This window comes from Poromitra crassiceps (genome assembly GCF_964638095.1).
Source record: "Poromitra crassiceps genome assembly, chromosome: 14".
Classification (NCBI taxonomy): Eukaryota; Metazoa; Chordata; class Actinopteri; order Beryciformes; family Melamphaidae; genus Poromitra; species Poromitra crassiceps.
In genome coordinates, this window is record NC_139633.1 from 19808012 (window position 1) to 19831063 (window position 23052).

The 23052-nt window shown below is 45.7% G+C and overlaps 1 protein-coding gene across 1 annotated transcript in view; it reads right to left on the reverse strand.

Annotated features, from left to right (window-relative positions):
- The window catches only part of zfhx3b (zinc finger homeobox 3b), a gene marked incomplete at its 5' end in the record, with an annotated part of 132920 nt that overhangs the window by 18821 nt on the left and 91047 nt on the right, over nucleotides 1-23052 (reverse strand). The window contains one exon of the mRNA XM_083650952.1: nucleotides 13589-13696. Within this exon, the coding sequence (XP_083507078.1) occupies nucleotides 13589-13696 (108 nt within the window). The remainder of the gene's footprint in view (nucleotides 1-13588; nucleotides 13697-23052) is intronic.

Below are 23052 nucleotides of genomic sequence, written 5' to 3' on the forward strand. Positions count from 1 at the left end.
AAAATAGTGCCTCTCCAATAGTTCCCTCCATATCCACTGAGCGATACCTCACAATAAGAACTTCTGCTCGGCAAACCAGAGCGCTGAGAGAGAGAGAGAGAGAGAGAGAGAGAAATAAACAGAAAGGCATCATCACAGCTGAGTAAAAATACTCAGCTAAGCTGTGGCTCAGAGAGCAGCTAAGTCCACATGGAGCCAGCACACTGCTCTGTCGCCAGTGGAAAGAATTCACTGTGAAACTTAAGGAGGTGTCTTGCCGGCTCCTAACGAGCCCATAAAGAGTTAAATTTGGCCTGATTTGTACAGTCCTGGAAGGGCAAATTGAGAACAGAGGGCATGGGGAGGGGAGGGCCGGTGTGGCGGGGGGTCAGGTTAAGCAGGGCTGACCACCATCCTGCTCCAGACATTAACATGTCAGCTCCAATCAGGACGGGGGCAGTTGAGCTGATTAGCCAGTGGGGGGACCCTGGCTTTGGACAGAGCAGCCTGCTAGATCTCCCAGAGACACTAGGATCAGCCAGGGAGGCCCTATTAGGGTCCAGTCACAGTCAATCCTATTAAACACATCCACCAATAAACAAAGGAAATGTTAAACAAAAGGAACCTCCCATTCCCTGACATTAACCTCTCAGTCATGACACTGTCCCTGCCAATTCCTGCTCAACTCCACTCCGCTTCACTCCTACTTCCTCCACTTGCCCTCACCTCATCTCTCAGGCGAAACAAAGACAGTCATCTCTGGAGGCCTTGACTACAATACAACCCATGGGCACTGAGGAATTTCAATGTGTCTGGTTGATCTTTTTGATATTAAATGGGTAAATCATGCCAATGTCGATGCATTGCACTCTCAGATTTGGGCGTGCTAATTCGATAATGCTCTCTTGGGCTTTTTACTCCTTCGCTTTTCACCTTTCTGCTAGTGTTGTGCACCAGGGTTATGGAAGACCACTCTCCCCCAGGCCTTTCCTCTCTCCCTCGGCACAGCGATGTGACTTCTCACTCTCAGTATGGAGATCCTCACAGGTAAAGTGTTGTGGACCAAAGCCCAAGTCAAAGCAGGCTGAGCAGGACAAAATGAGAAAGGCTGAGAAGACAAGGCCACTTAAAGGCTACAGACCCGTCGCCCTGACCTCTGTGGTCATGAAGTCCTTCCAGCGCCTTGTTTTGTCCTACCTAAAATCCTTCACGGAATCACTCCCGGACCCCCTGCAGTTCGCCTACAGAGCCAACAGGTCTGTTGACGATGCTATAATAACCATGGCCCTCCACTCCATCCTCGTGTGCCTGGACACTGCAGGAACCTACGCCAGGATCCTGTTTGTGGACTTTATCTCGGCCTTCGACACGATGCTGCATGAGAAGCTCTCCCAGCTGGGTGTGCCTGACTCCATCTGTAGATGGACCACAGACTTCCTGCCTGACAGGAAGTAGCATGTGATGCTGGAGAAGCATGTCACCGACTCCCGGACCATCAGCACCGGTGTACTCTCTCCATACTCCTTCTCCCTGTACACACCAACAGCTACACCTAACAGTCCTCAGTCCGTCAAGCTCCTGAAGTTTGCGGATGACACCACCCTCATAGGGCTGATCTCTGACGGAGAGATCGACAATCTGGTGACTTGGTGCAGTCAAAACAACCTGGAGCTCAATTATCAAAAGAGTCAAACGTCAACTTTATTCTATAGATATTGTAACTGCACTTAGATGTTTTTGTGATTTCATCTTTCTATATTTGTTGTCTTCTGACTACTGATGTGACCACTGCATACTCACAGTGCACTAAGTCCAATTCCTCGAATGTAATCTGATTACCTTCTGTGGCAATCAAAGTGATTCTGATTAAAGAGGGAGAGGTAGCCGAAAAGTGAAACAAAACAAGCAATTTGAAAAGCCAACTGTCACAGCAACAACAGAAGAACAGACGAGGCAGGAGGCAGGAGGAGGTGATGCTATATGATCGAGTCAGTAAGCAGTAAACACAAGCATCCTCTCAGCCTAATGAGAAGGAGACACATGCTTAATTAGGCCCATATTCCAGCATCGCAATTACTCAATTAACACACGAGCGCTCCAACAAGTGGCTGTTTGTGCCAAGGGACTGAGAGCTGCTGTACAACGGCCCCAACCAGCTGTCTAGCTAAGCATGTGGCGTGGGTGTGTGTGGGTGTGTGTGTATGGTTGTGTGTGTGTGTGTGTGTGTGTGTGTGTGTGTGTGTGTGTATGGTTGTGTGTGTGTGTGTGTGTGTGTGTGTGTGTGTGTGTGTGTGTGTGTGTGTGTGTGTGTGTGTGTGTGTGAGAGAGAGAATGTGTGCAGGCGTGTGTGTGTGTGTGTGAGTGAGAGTGAGAGAAACCGAAAAGGAGAGACAACTTGTGTGTGTGTGGGTGTGTGTGTGTGTGTGTGTGTGTGTGTGTGTGTGTGTGTGTGTGTGTGTGCGTGCGTGTGTGCGTGTGTGTGTGTGTGTGTGTGTGTGTGTGTGTGTGTGAGAGTGAGAGAAACAGAAAAGGAGAGACAGACTGGGCAGGCTTATTCAACACACAGTCTTTCCTCGTCACGGCCAGTTAGGACTCCATAAATCTGATCAATGGCTTTCTCTTAAGAATCCTGAAGCGCACGGCTATCAGCGGCCCCGTGACTAACATCCAGCTACTGTATCCTGTTTCTCCTCGTCAAGGTGATGAAGAAATGGCCAACACATTGTAAGGCTACAGTAGGAACACAGAAAAGAGAGGGTGTGTTTTTTTCATTGTGTGCAGTCTAACATGGCATGCTGGACTGGTATCAGAACATGGTGTGCACTGCACTTGAGCCAACCAGATCTATTAGCAGAGCCCACGAGCAGAACACAGGGTCTGGACAGAGGGGGCTACCTACCACTCCCCTAAGACTATTACAGTAATACATGTTTGTGTACTGGCCTCAACACAAGGACACACACAGATACACTGTGGACGCCAACAACAGCTGACGACAACTCTGGCTTTTGCTTTCTAAAGTTACACTTATGGCAGCGCTTGTGAGATTATATACAAAATATAATTATAAACAAGAATAATCCAGCGGTGCAGAAAATGACAATAATTTTCTCTTTATATTTTCTCTTCCGCCAATTTACTTGTCCACATTCATCAGTGTACAGTGATGATGCTTAAAAGGACTTTATACGACAGCATATGGCCGTATATAAACCTCCGTGGTCGGTTAGCGATGCTGGGTGCTTTCACATGGAGTCGTCCGGACAGGGCACTATGGGGTCACTCACCCTATGGGGTCACCCCACCCCCCCCCGACACTGACCTTAATGTCTGTCAGGAGCCTACCTGCTACCCTCACCTCCTCTGTCTGGTCATTAAACACATAGCCACACCAAAGCTTTTCTGGCAGATACACAGAGTAGGCTTTGGTCTGAAAGCACCAAAGGCAGAGCAGTTAGAGGAGAGAGAGACAGAGAGAGAGAGAGAGAGAGAGAGAGAGAGAGAGAGAGAGAGAGAGAGAGAGAGAGAAAAAAAACTAAGAGTCAATTAGGCGATTATTAATTCATGAGCCTTTTCCGTAAACCACGGGCTTTTGTGCGGTGAAGTCCCGTAAGTGAATTGGACTTTGGCACCTTGTCTCACCTCCCATAGCTGGACTGTATTATTGAAGCAGCAGAGGGGCTGTGAGCATACGGACCTGCTCTCTGGACCAATCACAGCCCTGCTGTGCTTTAGAGGGGGGGGGGGTGAGGGGGTGGCTGCTGGAGGGAGTGACTGACACAAACACGCCACACTGAATTAACCACAACAGGTCCTGTGCCATTGAAATCTTCTAAGAGTGCAATCACAGCAGCCATTGTGCCATTATCTACCGTGTCCTTGGGAAGAGGCATCCATGTTGTTAAAGATAGAGCGAACTAGTTCTAAGTAAACACGGGCGGGATTAATAAGATGGCGTATGGGAGGGGAATACGCCGGTCCCTGACTGACGCGGTCCAACGACTGTCTGTCTCCTGGACGGCCTGGGAGGGAGGGAGGGAGAGGCACGGGGTCACCGCTGTCTCCCCAACCTCTGCCCCCTCATCAGTGTCACTGTCCTGCCTCGGCAGCCTCGGGCCTCCGCGTAGAAAAACCTACACCATCATCCAGTCTGTCCACGCCAGATAGGCTACATAGCTTTATTGCCACTACGCTGCCTTCAACAGCTACTTCCCTCTCACTCCCACTATACCACACACTCTCTATAGTGAAACTCACTATACCGCACACTCTCTATAGTGAAACTCACTATACCGAACACTCTCTATAGTGAAACTCACTATACCGCACACTCTCTATAGTGAAACTCACTATACCGCACACTCTCTATAGTGAAACTCACTATACCGCACACTCTCTATAGTGAAACTCACTATACCGCACACTCTCTATAGTGAAACTCACCATACTGCACACTCTCTAACGTGAAACTCACTATACCGCACACTCTCTAACGTGAAACTCACCATACTGCACACTCTCTAACGTGAAACTCACCATACTGCACACTCTCTATAGTGAAACTCACTATACTGCACACTCTCTATAGTGAAACTCACTATACCGCACACTCTCTAACGTGAAACTCACTATACTGCACACTCTCTATAGTGAAACTCACCATACTGCACACTCTCTAACGTGAAACTCACCATACTGCACACTCTCTAACGTGAAACTCACTATACTGCACACTCTCTATAGTGAAACTCACTATACCGCACACTCTCTATAGTGAAACTCACTATACCGCACACTCTCTAACGTGAAACTCACCATACTGCACACTCTCTAACGTGAAACTCACCATACTGCACACTCTCTAACGTGAAACTCACCATACTGCACACTCTCTATAGTGAAACTCACTATACCGCACACTCTCTAACGTGAAACTCACTATACCGCACACTCTCTAACGTGAAACTCACTATACCGCACACTCTCTAACGTGAAACTCACTATACTGCACACTCTCTATAGTGAAACTCACTATACCGCACACTCTCTATAGTGAAACTCACCATACTGCACACTCTCTAACGTGAAACTCACTATACTGCACACTCTCTATAGTGAAACTCACTATACCGCACACTCTCTATAGTGAAACTCACTATACCGCACACTCTCTAACGTGAAACTCAAGGATCCTCAGCTTCCACCTGAAACCCCTCACCTTCACACCGTGTCCCTGCGCTCCACCTGACGCGAGCACGCTCCCCCGCAGTCCCTCAGCAATTTAGCCTTTAATATGGAGGAGATGATTCAACTCCCCCAGTGCTACAAGTCATTCACTTTTAATGCATAATATGCTAACAATAACCCAATATCATCTTTTCTTCTTCCCCCCTCGCTCTACCCATGTTTCTAATCGACCGCCTGTGTTAGAGAGCCCACAGCGACAAAGGGCTGTGTTCCATTTCACCTCATATTTCGCAGGTAATTACTCGCCATCAATTAATTTCACACACAAAAAAGCCACAGCCCAAATCCCAAGCACTTCATATAGAAGCTCCGTATTGAAGCGTTTCTCACTGTCCGTGAATAGTGTGCAAGTCCACATTTATTACAGAAAATAAAAAAGTTAACATTGCATTGTATATGTGAGAGAGAGAGAGAGAGAGAGAGAGAGAGAGAGAGAGAGAGAGAGAGAGAGAGAGAGGTACAGATCATATGCAGGCCTACGGGCATGCGAGGGAGAAAGACATATTCAAAATGAAGAAATTAGAAGGAGATATTAATTAGCGGGCAGGTTATTAATCTTCAGGCCAGTGAACGAGAGGCGGACGTGGCGTTCACCTTTAGAGGACACTCCCAGACGCAGCGCGAGCGCGTGGCCATTAGACACCCCGGTGGTGGAACTCATAAACACCGGGCTTTCAGGGAGTTGGCTCACAAACAAGGACAATTTATGGCCTATTATCTTCAAAGACAAAAGGAATTATAATTTGAGGGATGACAAGCGCACTCAGAGGACATGATATGAATATGTAAACATTCTCACTGCTCTCCCCTGATTCCATGTGATACCACTTCTAGTTTAGACTTCAGTCAGGGTTGAGGAGCAGTAATATAGCACTATACTGGATGTCTCTCGGTTTAGAGGAACAATAGCATTTCATTTAATAATTGTAATGTAAATAAAATAACCATAAGTGTTTTCATCTTCAACCACAGCTAAATCTATACATCTAGACTGCATTTGCTATATGTAGAACAATCCATAATGCTTGCTTTACCTGTTCCTGAAAGAGCTTCACCATAAGACTGACGGCACAATATAGAGCACAGCACACACACACACACACACACACACACACACACACACACACACACACACACACACACACACACACACACACACACACACACACACACGCACGCACACACACACACACACACAAAAACATGAGCACAGACTGCAATGCCACTCTGCTGCATCTAGGGGGTGCTAACAGTCATGTTCACTATGGAGACAAAACATTTGTCCAGCACACTATCTGTTTATCATTCACACACATGGATGTGCACACACACAAACAAGCAAGAGGTGTGCACACACACAAACAAGCAGAGGCGTGCACACACACAAACAAGCAGAGGTGTGCACACACACAAACAAGCAGAGGTGTGCACACACACAAACAAGCAGAGGTGTGCACACACACAAACAAGCAGAGGTGTGCACACACACAAACAAGCAGAGGTGTGCACACACACAAACAAGCAAGAGGTGTGCACACACTGCACCCGCAGAAAAAGCCAGCTGGGTGAAACAAACTGCAAAGGGACATGTATGTATTTATTCATCCAGCTACTTGATGCTCATTTCATCAGTCAGTTTTAGGACCAAGGTAAATATTGAATGGGAAATTGGCCAGAATAGATGTGTAAAAAACATCTGAAGCTTTTCAACTTTCATTAATATACCATAATCTGTACATAAATATTACAAATGTTAACATATATATTTTTGTATTTTCACATAAACAGGTGACTCTCCATCTATTTGTGGGGATACTTTTTAAACGGCTCTAACACGGTTAATAGCCAAAGAATCAACAATTCCTAGATGCTTTAAGTTAATAACCAAGCATAGGATTTCTGCTTTGAGGGTTAGGGTTAGGGTTATGTTGAAACAGACATTTAACTGTCTGAATGAAATTTCTTTTCATTTATTTATCAGAACCAATACGCGATGCCTTAATAATGTTAAATAACATTATGTTCATAATATTGATGCACAAATCTATGTCCGAATACTCACACTTGTACTTTACCAACACGGCAAATAAGCATTGAGCTGCCCAAGTCATCTAATGCACTAGGCACGTGTCATTCTTAAACAGCAGTACATTACTAGAGATATACAGGACAGGACAGTATGTATAGTATTGGCAATCTACCTCCGCATTCTGCTGAAGTCCACAGAACTGGAAGGAATGGAGAGAATTGTCACTGATGCTGCATTCATTGTACTTGGTAGCAAAAGTTTTTCCATACTAGATGGAGCTGGAACTGTCAAGAGTAGAACTGGATTATGAAGAGGATGTTCACCAATTTGCTGTGTATGGCATTGATAATTACCGTGTTCTCCATGAACAAATAAGGACAACGGGCAGGATTCTCATTAAAATACATAAATGGTGCAGGTGAAAACCATTTCTACAGAGAAACTTTTGGAAATAACTGTTTTCTAATTTCCTTCCAACTATTCCAAAATGGTCAAAGCTCCTCTCATGCAACTCGCATTACTTTTCTTTAATTATCCCTCAAAAACCAAGCAAAGTGCAAAACGCACAGCTATTAGTGAGGAGGTACAATATGCAAAACAAAAGCCAAATTCAAAAGGGTGATGAGCAGATTTGATGAAAAAATGCCCAGACAATTACAGCTACTGTATTACATGAAATGTTAGCCAATAGCCACAGACGTTTTTGACAAAATAGTATTTCTTAAATCATTATTATGCCATAAAACATTGATATGAGGACACCGTCATTGGGCTTGATGGAAACGGAAACGGAAGAGAATCAAGGTTATAATGGAATAACTTTTCTTTGATATTCTGGCCAACTTGACACATTTAGCATTTGTGGATTCCTTGTTCCTTGCAGATTTAAAGGCATTGGAACGGTTTCAAAGGTGTGCACACAAATGGATGGCGAGTCACAAAGATAACTACAGTACATCCAAGATTGCAAAATTGCCAATTGACTATCACATTTAATCACCATGAATATGGTCAAGCTATGCAAATATTTCTGTGACCCAACCCCCCCCCCCCATGTTGTTACATTTGTTTATGTACACATCATGATATAGTCATGAACATTATTTTACTACTGTAATATTTTGACATATCTATGAATCAAACAGTGGGTTAAATGACTGCCTTAATTTGCGCCATGTGTTGTAAAAGCGGTATGATATACTTAGATGTCCACAGCTTCACTCATGAATGTGGATGACCCAAGCTGTCAAATCATTTGTTTCCTTCCTTGCTCCAGCTACCAGCATGTGAAAGTCAGGGAAGAGGGGATGAGGGGAATTATTCATCAAGCCCCTCCCCCCTCATCTCCACCCACCCACACCTTCCCCCCTCATCTCCACCCACCCACACCTTCCCCCCTCATCTCCACCCACCCACACCTTCCCCCCTCCTCCACCCACCCACACCTTGCTCCCCTCCATCCCTGGAACAGAGAGATCATCTCTCACTCCCATTTCCCCCTATATAGGCCACCGACTCTCAACACAACCCTTCCCATATATTTATGTTAAACGTGTCAAATCACATTGGCCATTCCTCCAAGTCTGTACATGTATTAATAAGTCCTCTCCCGTCTCCTCACCTTCCCATCTGGCCTACACTCAGCGTCCCAAAGCCTTCAGTCGCTGCATAAACACACCACCTGCCTTAAGAGAGGTAAGGAGGACCCCCTTCCCCAACACTGTCTCTCTCAGCTACACCAACAAGGTGCGAGGAGGAGATGCTGGTGACCCATTTATAAATATTTCATTCCCTCGCATCATAAATGACCCTGTGGATTATTTATTGGTGGAGGGTAGCTAAATTGCAGCTAGCTGTCAACATCAACTTTATTGTTCAAATAAGTACGGATTTTAGTATTCCATCAAAAAAATGGCTGTTTTACATTTCCTCCTCCCCTTTCTTCTCTCATGATATATACTCATGGTACATAATTATGGAGGAGTTGCGATGCATGCTACCTGCAGTGTGCGGGTGACATCCATGTGTACGTTTGTATGTATGCATGCATGCGCGCGTACGTACGTATCAACTTTGTGATAAATGAAAAGCAACAAAATAATAACGACGGCATCTTTCAAGAGATGACATCCATAATACATATGCATTTTTACGCAGGCTTCTGATGTCTTTCTAAATGATTTTAATGAATACGGTGGCGCTGTGGCACTAAAGAGGAGGATGAGATTGACAGCGGCTTTAGAAAGGAAGAAGTACGTGCGTTGGCTAATGCTGTCTGTCTGACAGTGACTGTCATTTGTAAAGGAACAATGTTGCACTCTGTTCCAACAGTGGCGTCACAAGGATGAGCAGAAACACTTCAATAGTTTTAATGATGGACCGTAGAAACAGCTCAGCATCAGACAGAGGGAGACTGAGCACCTTTCACATTATACTCATTTAAATAGCAGGTTAGCTCAGGCGCTCGACATACACCATACCCCAGTGGTTCCCAAACCGGGGGTAGGCATACCCCTAGGGGTACGTGGAGGTACTACAGTGGGCACTTGAGAGAAAATGGAAAAATGTCAGAATAAATTATGAAAATAAGTGTTAAAATAAATCGGCTCAGGAGGCACTAATTGCAACTCTTCTCACTCCGTTTCTTATTTTGTAAAGTCATATTCTTCAAAAGGTGGGTTATCATTCATTCAATGCATCTCTGTGCTATAGTTTTCTCTTGCAGATTTCTAAGCACATTGTTGTAGGCAGATGAAGGGGGCACTTGAATTCAGAAATCAGAGAAAGGGGGTGCTGAAGCCAAAAAAAGTTTGAGAACCACTGCCCTACTATAACACACACACCTGCTGTGTGTCGACCGTGCTTCAGACAGTCATCATCAGCCAAAACAAGTGCTCCTCTGTTTACCAAATGCATTGTGCAGATGCCTCCTCATCTGCACCCTCCCCCCCCATACAAGATAGACTTTCTTCAATCACAAAAAAGTTACAAAAAAAGAGACCTTCCATTAACTCATTGAGTGCCACGGACGTCGATCGACGTCAAAGTAAATAGTGACGTAGAGTGCCACAGACGTCGATCGACGTCAAATGCGTTTTTTGACGTGGGACGTGGATCAAAGCCTCCTGGATCTCCTGTACAAATATTGTAGCTTTTGGAGGTGTATAACCTATTTTACAGACCCATTAGGTGGCGACAGTGCTCTCCAGATTAGAGGAAGGTCCGGAAAACTGCAGGAAAAAACCCCGTGATCAAAGAGAAACCGCTCATGCTGCAGCCAGAGCCATATAGATGGCTCTGACTGCAGCTTGGCTGCAGCTGATGTTGGTTGCCAACAGCAGTCAATCCGCGCACACAACTGAGCTCCTCTGCCTCTGTCTGTCTGTCTGCATAGTTTCTTCACACGATTAGCCGCCAGAAAGGCAGCACCCGACGCCGAAGGGCCAAACCTTTCCATGCAGTCCGGTTTGCCATTTCCTTGTCGCGCTGGGAGCCGGCGCAAAAAAACGGAGGCTCCGAAAATAGACTGGGTGCGTGTGGGGAGGAGTTTGCAGCTGAGGGGGGGAGAGGGGGGTGGGGCACGCATGCACCACACAACTACACCACGTCACTACATCAGAAAATATTATCTTCAGACTCAGAATGTGCTTGAAATGCTGCATTTCACAAAAGGCGGAATAACTCAGCTTCTAATTTGAAAAGTGTCTTTTTGTCAAAACAGCCTATCTTCTCCGGCTCATAACTAAAGAACGGAAAATGGGATCAATAAACTTTTTTTTGTAGATGATAGAAGAGAGTCTCATCGTTCTTTGTGCGTGTTCGGTGTTTACATAGTAATATCACACAATATTCTGTGGGCCTCGAGAAATCACTGAAAACGCTCTGAAACTCTGGCACTGGGAGCGTCCGTTCTCCAAAAGTGGCTGGCACTCAATGAGTTAAACTACAGGCATCTAACACAGCATGGATCCCTTCACCCTAACCCACTCCACCCACCCCAGCTACCTTTTCACTGACATCAAACACACCCTCAGAGCTGCTTCCCTAATGCACACGCTATTTCTAACTAAGCGTTTCTAATAAGCTGCTGGGAGGCTGTAAATGTTTCATAGGCGCGAGCACATCGTGCCTTTGTGAAAACACAGAAACACACTTATTTGGTGATCAGCGACTGACAAGAGGGGAGGAAAGGAAGGCAAGATGCCTGTATCAAATTGCATGCCTTTCAAAAGGGAGGCCTCCTCTAATGCGAGGAGCCATCTTCCTGCGCACCACAGGTACGGAGTGAATTATTAATCGGGCCGGCTCATTTTAATGCTTTTTAAAGTGCTTTATTTTGATGTGCTAAAACATACTTTTAGCCATATTCAGGCAGGCATGCATATCATTATATCCTCCATCAAAGAGGAGTGTCGTCGCCCCTTTCAAAGAGCCCAAACAACTCAGCTTCATTTAAAATAGAAGTTGGAAAATATCAAAGACGTTTTTACAAAGGCTGGGCTTCAAACACTGTGATGAAGTTTTTCCTTCTTTTTTTTTTTTTTTTGCTGTACTTGAATAAAATAAAAATCTTAGGTATGCAAAAGGTGTGAATTGTTTTCCAGCTTTTAACCTGACTAATGTAAATCAAAACATCCGGCAGTAACACAAGGAGTTAGACAAGTGAGAGGCACCTATCCAGGCCTGTTACTGTTCAGTGTCGTCATTACCACAAGTCTCTTCTATTCAATAAGACATGTCTTCACTGCCAGCATTGTTTTCCTAACACAGACATACAGACTCAAGAAAAAAGAAACCATACTTCTTTTTCACTGGCTTGTCACAATTGTGACAAATAGGAAAACAGAAGGATTACTGTATGTCTCATACAGTAGGTCCCAGGGGTGGACATTAAGACAGGGCCTTACATTTAGGCTCTGATCAGGTCTTTGTCCTACGAGGGTGTACTCCATACATTTAGGCTCTGATCAGGTCTTTGTCCTACGAGGGTGTATTCCATACATTTAGGCTCTGACCAGGTCTTTGTGCTCTGAGGGTGTATTCCATACTGTACATGTGGAGCAGAGCCTATTTTGAAGTAGTAGGCCAGTCTGTTGGAAGGATGCCAGCCAGACACTGTACAGTATACACTAGTGTCTGTGTCAACAGGAAGTGTCAACATCTCTCACACACTGCTGACAGGACGTCATGGCCTGCCTCGATCACCACTGGATCCAGAGTTAGCATCAATGCTATCAAATGGGCACACGTGCTGGTTCTATTATTACTGCTATTATTACAACTGATAGTAGTAGGCTACAGCAAGAAAAAGAAGAAGAAAAAGGAGTAGTACCACAACTGCTACAACAACAACTACTACTACTACTACTACTACTAATCATCTCTCACTATGAACAGTAATTCTGTAACACACACAAGGCCAATGTACTGTAGAGACTAAAATAAATCATTTCAAAATTCAAACTATTATTCAAAGTAGGGTTTAAGGTAAGAATGTTGCAGAGTGCAGAGACTATAAACACTGGTCCCACCAGCAAGAAAAACAACACAGCCATTCAAAATGCTTTTCAGACCAGAATTTCATAAAATGCTCAAACAGGTTATGGAGGGGTCCAACTCTGCCTTCAAGCACAGCTTGCTCACAAGTAGGCCTGTAAGTCCACTGACTCCTCCCCTCAGCCCAAGCCCCACCCCTCCATAGGAGTCAACACCTGCCACTGCCATCAGAGAGGACCATGGATACACACCTGTATAAAGAAATCCCAATCTGATAACATTTAACACAGGTAAGTGTTTAAAAAATAACTGAAAGCTCTCTCTCTCTCTCTCTCTCTCTCTCTCTCCCTGTGTGCGTGTGTGCGTGTGTGTGTGTGTGTGTGTGTGTGTGTGTGTGTGTGTGTGTGTGTGTGTGTGTGTGCGTGTGTGCACTAAAGTTGACAAGGGGGCACTAGCCTCACATGTGTGTGTGTGCACACGTGGCTCAGCTGGAGTGATGCGTACAGGCCCCTCTCTCTCCAACATCACCCATTGAGAGTACACAAAACATTAGTCACATGGTCACATGTCACCTGACCCGATTACCTAAATTGACAATTTAGTCTAACTGACCTGATGGGATTTTGACGAGTGGAAACCCCACAGCAAGAAAAGGCAGCCTTTTACAACTAGAATTGGATTTGGGGAGTTCTGAGAGAGCGCTTAATAATACATAAAAGGGCTCTTGATATTTTTGATAAAACGTGTATAATTAAATTAGACAAATGTGTTGTTCAGCACAATGCAGGTGCAGGGCCACATGTGTCTAAGTGTGTGTAGTGTAAATATTAGCCTTACCTGTCCCTTTGGTGAGCTCCTTGTCCCCCCCACACTCTCTGTCTTTGGTTTGGTCCTCCTGGTCTGTGGTGGTCTCACTAGCAGCCTCCACATCCTCGCTCAGCTCTCCTGGAGGTGGGGGAGGGGGGGGGAGAGGAGAGGATGGGATATGTAAATCACCACGCCATCAGAATTGGTGGAAGCACTTAAAGGGACGGCAGCGTGTTTTTTTCCCCCCTCTCCTATAGGAGCTCGCAACAATTACATTTGCTGACACACAGTTACAAGGTTAGCAGACAAAGAGGGCACAATCTGCTCTCTGCCCTGTGCTGTTTGATCATCAGGGACGCAATTTGAAATTATTTTAGCTAGAAATGTTAAACTGGGGTAAAAAGGTAGAAGGGAAAAACTACTATATAAAAAAATATATATAATAACGATCATAATCATAATATTGGATTATGTTATATGTATTTTAAAATGAGACCAAAAGTTGTATTTCTTCATTTATTCAAGACCATGACACAAATATAGCTTCCTCTGTTTAATTTGAACATAAAACTGCAGAGAAACCACACACACATGTGGTGAAGACATACACACATTTTCCAAAGAGGTTTGAAGTATGCAGACGGAAAAATAATTGTGTGAGCAGTATCCTTCTAAAGAAAGACCGTATACTAGACGACCCCCCCATTCTCTTTCATACACACACACGGCGCTCACGCACACGCACACACACACACAGACACACACACACACACACACACACACACACACACACGGCGCGCACGCACACACACACATACACACACACACGGCGCGCACGCACACACACACATACACACACCCACTCAATCACTCACTCATTCTCATGCATTGCTGTCCCCAGCTGCAATCTGCTAGGTTACTTACCAACACAAGCCTCATTTCACGTCTACTATCCTACTATTGAAAAAAAAAAATCATAAATATTTAAAACTTTCAGAGGCCACAATTCATTTTATTTTTATGCCAAGTCAAAGGCAGAAATCCCCTGTAACCACCTTAAAAGCCTCCGCTCAATACATCAGGCCATTTAGGAGCGTCGAAGTCCAAACAATGGATATCCGATAAGGCCATTTGTAAGTAACACACAGAGGAAAAGGTAGCAAAAACAGATAATAAAAAGAGCATCAATCTTGTTTATTTCCCTCCAGTGCCCGCGGAGCATCCCCTCTGCCTGTTAAGTTTGTTTAAAAGTACTGGGACCCTGCATGCAACAGCATTGATTTGACAACAGTAAACTGGGCCGCAGTCAATAAGCCCTATCAGTTATTACACAAGTCAGCTAATTCTCAGCAAATGTACTTAAATGCTCTTTTGAAAATGCTTCCATGCTCAGGTCTCTACTCTATGAGTTATTGATATATTGACAATGCTACAACAGCTACTGAGATATTCTGCTCAAGTATTCAGCCCTGCAGTCATCACGCAGCTGATCTGAGCTCACCACATGGCTACCCACATCCAACACCACTTTGATGCTACATCATTATCCAGTGTCCCTTTAGTTAGCAAAGATTATATACAGCATATTGAGTCTACTGTGCTAGTCCAAAAACTCCACTATAGTCATTAGCACAAATAATAACTACACTTTGTGTAGTTAAAAGTCTTACACATTTCTGAACCACAAGGTAAGCTATTCTCACAATCCCTTTAGTACATATATTATTTAGCCTACATAGAATTTCAATCTTTCTCCTCAAATTATTAAACTTTTCTAATAAATTATAGTTCGCGCTGTCTACACAAAAAAATAGCAAGTTTGTCTTGCCTCAGTACTTCTTCACAAGAGATAGGTGTAAGATTCTATATTTTAAATTTTCAGAATGAACATTGCTGTCATAACGAACAGATAACATAACAGTGTCATCTTTGACAACGGTAGATTCAACGCAGAGACTATAGCCATAGAATCATAACAAATGTCACCTACCATAGCACTAATTATATTATTCTTGACAAAATCACAAATTCATAGCTGACACTATTCAGTTTGACAAATCAATGGAAAGTCATTGGGAAACACCTCTCTCTTACAGAGCAATATCCTCCATTTGATGCGTGCTGATAGAAATGCTGTAGGAAACAGCTGTCTGAGCAGGATGAGTGGTGTATGGATTGTGTTGTGGTATAGAAGCCGATGGCGATCCGTGTTTAAATAAAGCTATTTAAGAGGGCTAACTGGCTCCTATAAACGCCACATTTAAGCATTCCCAGGATCCCACTTGCATGAATGCATTTTTATTCTTTTATTTTTGACCATGTTTCTATTATGTTTCCACGGCAACCCATGAATTCCATCCAGTGTAGCCCGTCCCACTCTGGTGAGGCGGTCCTCAAACATAGCCGGGAAAAAAACAGAGATCTGCTGCCAACTCCCAAAAATCCCATCTAACTCCTGCCTGTCTAAATGTGCGCTCCCTGAGAATGAGGACACCCTACCGCTGCACAGGTGCTCAGATTACCAAATAATCCCTAGGTAAATTCTTTCACCTTTACAAAAACGGGGTATAGGTGTCATTTCTTCGCCGTATGACACTTGTAGTGAGACTAATTCTATACCGACAACATTACCACGCACACTCGGTGTGCTCAGCAGCACGCTGCACATTTTGAGCTTGAACGTTCCTCTGATAGGCAGCCGACCTCCTAACGGTATTCGACATCACTGTGGCCACCCCCCCGACTTCCTGCACACGCACGCACAGACACACACACGTCATGCGCACGTTCACACGGATGCACACACACACACACACAGTCACAAACACACATTTTTTCCTCCCTCGTGGTTTCAAAACTTCTGTTTTGAGGTTTTGATTGGGTGTGTATGACACACAGCACACACAGCGTGGGACCCCCTCACCATAATGTATGCAGAAATGCAGACATTTAATTCCAGGAGCAGCACTATACATCTCGAAATGGCAAAATGGCTTTGCCTATTCCTCATCTCATCTCCAACCCTCTTACAGCATGAATCTCATCTCCAACGCTCTTACAGCATGAATCTCATCTCCAACGCTCTTACAACATGACGCTCATCTCCAACACTCTTACAACATGAATCTCATCTCCAACGCTCTTACAGCATGAATCTCATCTCCAACCCTCTTACAACATGAAGCTCATCTCCAACGCTCTTACAGCATGAATCTCATCTCCAACACTCTTACAACATGAATCTCATCTCCAACACTCTTACAGCATGAATCTCATCTCCAACCCTCTTACAACATGAATCTCATCTCCAACGCTCTTACACCATGAATCTCATCTCCAACACTCTTACAGCATGAATCTCATCTCCAACACTCTTACAACATGAATCTCATCTCCAACACTCTTACAGCATGAATCTCATCTCCAACACTCTTACAGCATGAAGCTCATCTCCAACACTCTTACAACATGAATCTCATCTCCAACGCTCTTACAGCATGAATCTCATCTCCAACACTCTTACAACATGAATCTCATCTCCAACACTCTTACAGCATGAATCTAATCTCCAACACTCTTACAACATGAATCTCATCTCCAACACTCTTACAGCATGAATCTCATCTCCAACACTCTTACAGCATGAAGCTCATCTCCAACACTCTTACAACATGAATCTCATCTCCAACCCTCTTACAGCATGAATCTCATCTCCAACACTCTTACAGCATGAATCTCATCTCCAACCTTCTTACAACATGAAGCTCATCTCCAACACTCTTACAGCATGAAGCTCATCTCCAACACTCTTACAACATGAATCTCATCTCCAACACTCTTACAACATGAATCTCAGGGCGGCTTTAGCTCAGGAGGTAGAGCGGGTCGGCCAATGACGCAAGGGTTGGCGGTTCGATCCCCGCTCCCTCCCAGCTGCTGTCGTTGTGTCCTTGGGCAAGACACTTAACCCTCCTTGCTCCCGATGGTGTGTAGGCACCCTGCGTGGCAGCGGTGTATGAATGGGTGAATGTAGACTACCTACTGATTGTAAAGCGCTTTGGATAAAAGCGCTATATAAATGCAGGCCATTTATCTCATCTCCAACGCTCTTACAGCATGAATCTCATCTCCAACACTCTTACAACCAACGCTCTTACAACATGAATCTCATCTCCAACACTCTTACAACATGAATCTCATCTCCAATGCTCTTACAACATGAATCTCATCTCCAACACTCTTACAGCATGAATCTCATCTCCAACACTCTTACAGCATGAATCTCATCTCCAACACTCTTACAGCTGCATGATTAAAGCCAAGCCCAGCTTCGTTCATCAAAGGTCATGAGTGGAGTAAAGAGTAGGATGCAAATGGGAGAGACACTAAAACTGTAGTCATAGATTAACTCTGAAAATAGATGGAGGGGGGACGGGGACACACACTCAAAGCTATCATGGCAGCAGGCCACTTCTAACCCAAATCTCAGACATGTAAAAGGACAATAGCCTGAAGGTTGTCTTCTAATTAATTGTCTTCATTAACCATCCTAATGCAATGATATGAAACTGTTCCATTCATCTAATCATGCGAGCCGAATAAGCCCATTGCCGACACAGAGATTACCCTCATCTGTTCTGAGCGTATAAATATATAAATATCAGCTTTCCTCTCTGCCAGTCACTCAGTGGGGACGGGTCCACGGGCTTTCTGTTCTAGCATCTCACACACACACACACACGCACACGCACACGCACACACACACACACGCACACACACACACGCACGCAGGCACGCATAGACGCACGCACACCCAGCCACGCGCTGAGCACAGTCCCCCCCTTGCCTTCTGCCGGCATGTAAGTGCAGCGGCTTAATCAGACCCATAGGTGTCACTCTATACAAGCTGCGAAAGAGAGAGCAACTTACACACACACACACACACACACACACACACTAATGGGGTGTGTGGGGGGGTGGGGTGGGGGGGAGGGGCTGTGCAGCAGCAGACAGAAACACACAGGGAAGGGGGGGGGGGGGGGGGGAGAAATATGTGGAGATGACAAAAGCAGATGCTACGCAGGAAGCGTCCGGTGAGGATGAGACACTGAAGACAGCGAGATTACCTTCAGATGAGAGACAGCAGCCTTCCTTTCCCCACAAGAGCAGTGATTACACTAATGCTAATCACACTGACAAGCACAAACGGACAAATACATAATTGATGGTCACCACTGCACTTTCCAGTATTCCTGCCCAGACTGTAGAGTCGAGCAAAAGTAAGTAAGAATAGTCACTCTGGATATCATTCACCGGGTCAGGCTCCTCCTCCATCCTCGGCCTGAGCAGAATACGGTGCTATGACGATAACGGCCTCTCTCTCTTTTTTTTCTAAGAAAAAAAATTACAACACAGAAATCCACCCCTACCTGAGAGAGACTCTAGTGTTCCTCAAACAGTCTTTTGTTGCTGCATATCTCCTTATCATGCCCAGCCAGCAGCCCTGTCTCCTCTGTCCCCCTTCCCTTCCATAAGTCCTGGAGACCCAGCGTGGGGGCAGAGCCGAGCTTCTCCCTCTCCCCTGCTCTGGAGCACTAGGAGCAGGGGGTGAGCTCAGCTAACTCTCCCCAGCTCTGGAGCACTAGGAGCAGGGGGTGAGCTCAGCTAATTCTCCCCAGCTCTGGAGCACTAGGAGCAGGGCGTGAGCTCAGCTAATTCTCCCCAGCTCTGGAGCACTAGGAGCAGGGGGTGAGCTCAGCTAACTCTCCCCAGCTCTGGAGCACTAGGAGCAGGGGGTGAGCTCAGCTAACTCTCCCCAGCTCTGGAGCACTAGGAGCAGGGGGTGAGCTCAGCTAACTCTCCGCAGCTCTGGAGCACTATGAGCAGGGGGTGAGCTCAGCTAACTCTCCCCAGCTCTGGAGCACTAGGAGCAGGGGGTGAGCTCAGCTAACTCTCCCCAGCTCTGGAGCACTAGGAGCAGGGGGTGAGCTCAGCTAACTCTCCCCAGCCCTGGAGCACTAGGAGCAGGGGGTGAGCTCAGCTCTTGCGTTGGAGCTGTGGTTCTGAGCTCTCATTACTCTCATTATGGCTATGGAGGCTGTTGTTATGGTTTGAAGCAGGTGTCACAGCACTGGCGCACTGTACATCAGAGGTGCACTTCCCCCTGCTTCCTCCGGGGCCGGGACAGCTTCCTAACGCTGCACTGTCGGATAAAAGGCAATCTTATTTCACACCTCGCAGACTCTATCTCTCTCCCCTTTAAGAAGCCCCCGCTCGCTCGCCCCATCATCCCATGCACCCCTTCCTCATATCAAAGCTGGCCTGACTCCGGACTGGAGGGTGTCAAATGAAAGTGACAGGAGGGTACCAGGGGACAATGGGACACAGGCCCCATGCTGGGGGGCTTTCATGCATTGTCCGCGCCTCATATCAGCACCTCTGCGCCCCAATACGCGAGACCCCCCCTTTTAAAGCACAGCACACAGGAAAGCACTCCTACCCCTCCCCTCCCCTCCCCGCCCCACCCCAACCCCCTCCCTTCTTACATCCTCACGAGCGAGCTGTCATAAAACCACGACAGAGCAAAACATGCCCACTCCCTAACCCGAGCCAAGAGGCGCTTTTACTGACGGTACTAACAACCCAAAAAACACCACATGGCATAACCAGTAACCAGTAACCATACTACCCATGCTGGCCACCAATCAGAAATGGCAAAAACACAAAAACTAAGCTAAAATAAGGACTAATTTAATGCAGTGCAAAAAAAATACATTGAATATGATTTTGCAAAATATTCACAACATGCACGTTAATTATCTTAATGTATTCTGTTCTAATTGCATTCCAGTAAATATGGAGCTCAACTTTACATTTGAAATAAATTAAAATAGTAAAAAAAAAATGAAATAAAATATACGCAAATTGCAAATCTGAATGAAAGCAATCAAGTGTCGATAAAGCACAAAACACCTGCTGAAGAAAACCCTAGGCCTGCCACACACACTAAATCTCTCTCGTGTGTCTGTCTCTCTGTCTCTGTCTCTCTCTCACACACACACACACACACACATCACACCACACACATCACACACACACACACACACACACACACACTTTCCACATTTTGAAAATGAAAGAAGAGTGAGCTACCTCTGGTGTACAGGGTGGTGTCTTCCTGTCGGGCCGGGTTACGTGCTAGATTCCTGACCTGCGTATGGGGGGACATGGCGGCCCTGCTGTGACCTCAGGATCTAAATGTGAATGAATACTTTGTGTCTCCATGGGGCTGAGGGCAGGCGGGGGGGGGGGGGGGGGGGGGGGGTCAGGAGCAGGGAGGAGGGGTACGGGGTTAGGGCGGGCTAATAAGGAAAAAAACTTTAAAGAGCGACTTAATGACAAACAGCAGTGATAGCTCACACTGGCTTTAGAACAATACCAGCGCAGCCCCCCCTCCTGCACCGCTCTCTCCCACTGGTGCCTGCTCATCAAACAAGCCCCCTAGGTCTTCCACGCAGCACTTCATTTGATCCCCCTGCCTTGCCGTCACAAAGTCACTGGCCATTTCAACGGACGTCCAGCGCATTCAGGTCACAAAGAGTCACACGTGGAATGTAATTTTTTCTGTGCATGACAACCACAGGGGGGGGGGGGGGTAATTTAAACATGCCACTTTTCTCCAATAACTGATCACACGCCGCATCAGAAACATGACATCACTGATTCAATCGATGATCTCACACAAGCAGACAGCTGTAAACAGGACGTCATCACAGCGCTCGTATATGCTCTCAATACTTAAATAAAAGGGAGCAGATTTGGGGCTGCTATTGAGCAGCGCGTAGCGTATGCTAATAGCATCAGATATCTCCTCTAAAGTGTTAATCTCGTGGGAAATGAGACTAATTAGAATTGTTTCTCATGATAATGGCATGTTTAGACGTATTACAAATAAAGGGGTATAAAGCGAGTGCCGCTCCAGTTCTCTTCCCTTTGTGTTTGACTTGAGCGATGGAGGAGACGAGGATCTGGGTTAATGTGACTACACAGGGAGTGAGCATTCAGGGACTGCTCACTCTTCTGCCCCAGCTCACACACACACACGCACACACGCACATGCACACACGCACACACACACACATACATGCACACACACACACACACACACACACACACACACACAAACACACACACCAGTGTGACTTTCTTTCAATGTCCAGGGTGATGGCCGCGCCTCGCAAACACACATTATGATGTGCACAATAGAAGATGCGGGCTGTACTTTTCCCTGCTCGGGCGGTTGGGCTAAAAGCCTGGATAGGAGGCAGAAACATCACTGGGCACCGCTCTTCCATCTACTCTGCCTGGGGGGCACTGTCCTGCACAAAGCGTCTCTCTCTCTCTCTCTCTCTCTCTCTCTCTCTTCTCTCTCTCTTTCTCTCTCTCTCTCTCAGCCACCCCCTCCCTACCATGCATGTATGCTTATAGAGAGGCAAAGTGACCGCCTACTTCCTGCTTCAGCACTGTACCAGAGATTTTTTTATCCGCCATTTATTTTCCCATAGACATTTCGTAAAATGCGTATAAAAATAGTTTTACTTGTTCAAACCAAACGGTTCAGATATATTTACAAATAGGAGAGACCACATAACATTTCACTCGGAGCAAAACGTAAAAGAATTGCGGATTTAAAGAAAATATTTTTTCAATGTAGTTTTTTAAGTTTTGGTCTGAGTGAAATGTTCTGTGGTCTCTCCCGATTGTAAATATAGCTGAACCGTTTGGCTCGACGAATGTAAAACTATTTTTATAAGCATTTTACGAAATCTCTATGGGAAAATAAATGGCGGATGAAAATCTCTGGTACAGTGCTGAAGCAGGAAGTGACGACGTTCACTTTGCCTCTCTATAGTCCACTCTTGCCTTCTCTCAAATCAACCTCCTTATATGAATGCATCTTTTTTCTCTTTTTTGCAGCCGCTCACACCACAATGGCTTCAACTATTTCCAGCTATTCAAAGGGACCAAACGGGAGTGGGATGGGGGTGGTGGCCGGGGGGGTTGGAGAGGTGGGTGGTGGCTATGACAAAAAAAAAAAAAAACATTGCCGCTGTCATGAAGTTCAATCACATCAACTCTGAAATATTCACCAGTGGCTTGGAAAATGCGATGGCACAGTTATGACAGGCCCCCACTCTACCCCCACCGTCCCCCGCCCCCTCGCTCCATCCGGGCGGAAGCGTGCCGGACACTCTGAATATGTATAACCCGGGAAACTTATTGATTTTTCATTTGCCCCAACCCCCCTCCAAAAAAAAGGGAGGTAAAAATGACATAACCTCAAAGTGTCACACGGCTCTTTTTGTTCATAGCTCATCTCTCCTGATGTTTGGTTTCTTTAATTACCAGGTAGCGCGAGCTTCAGAGTCTTTCTCCACAGAGACACAGCCACACAGCAGCCTGCTGGGCCTAACAAGACAGCCCATCCATACCCC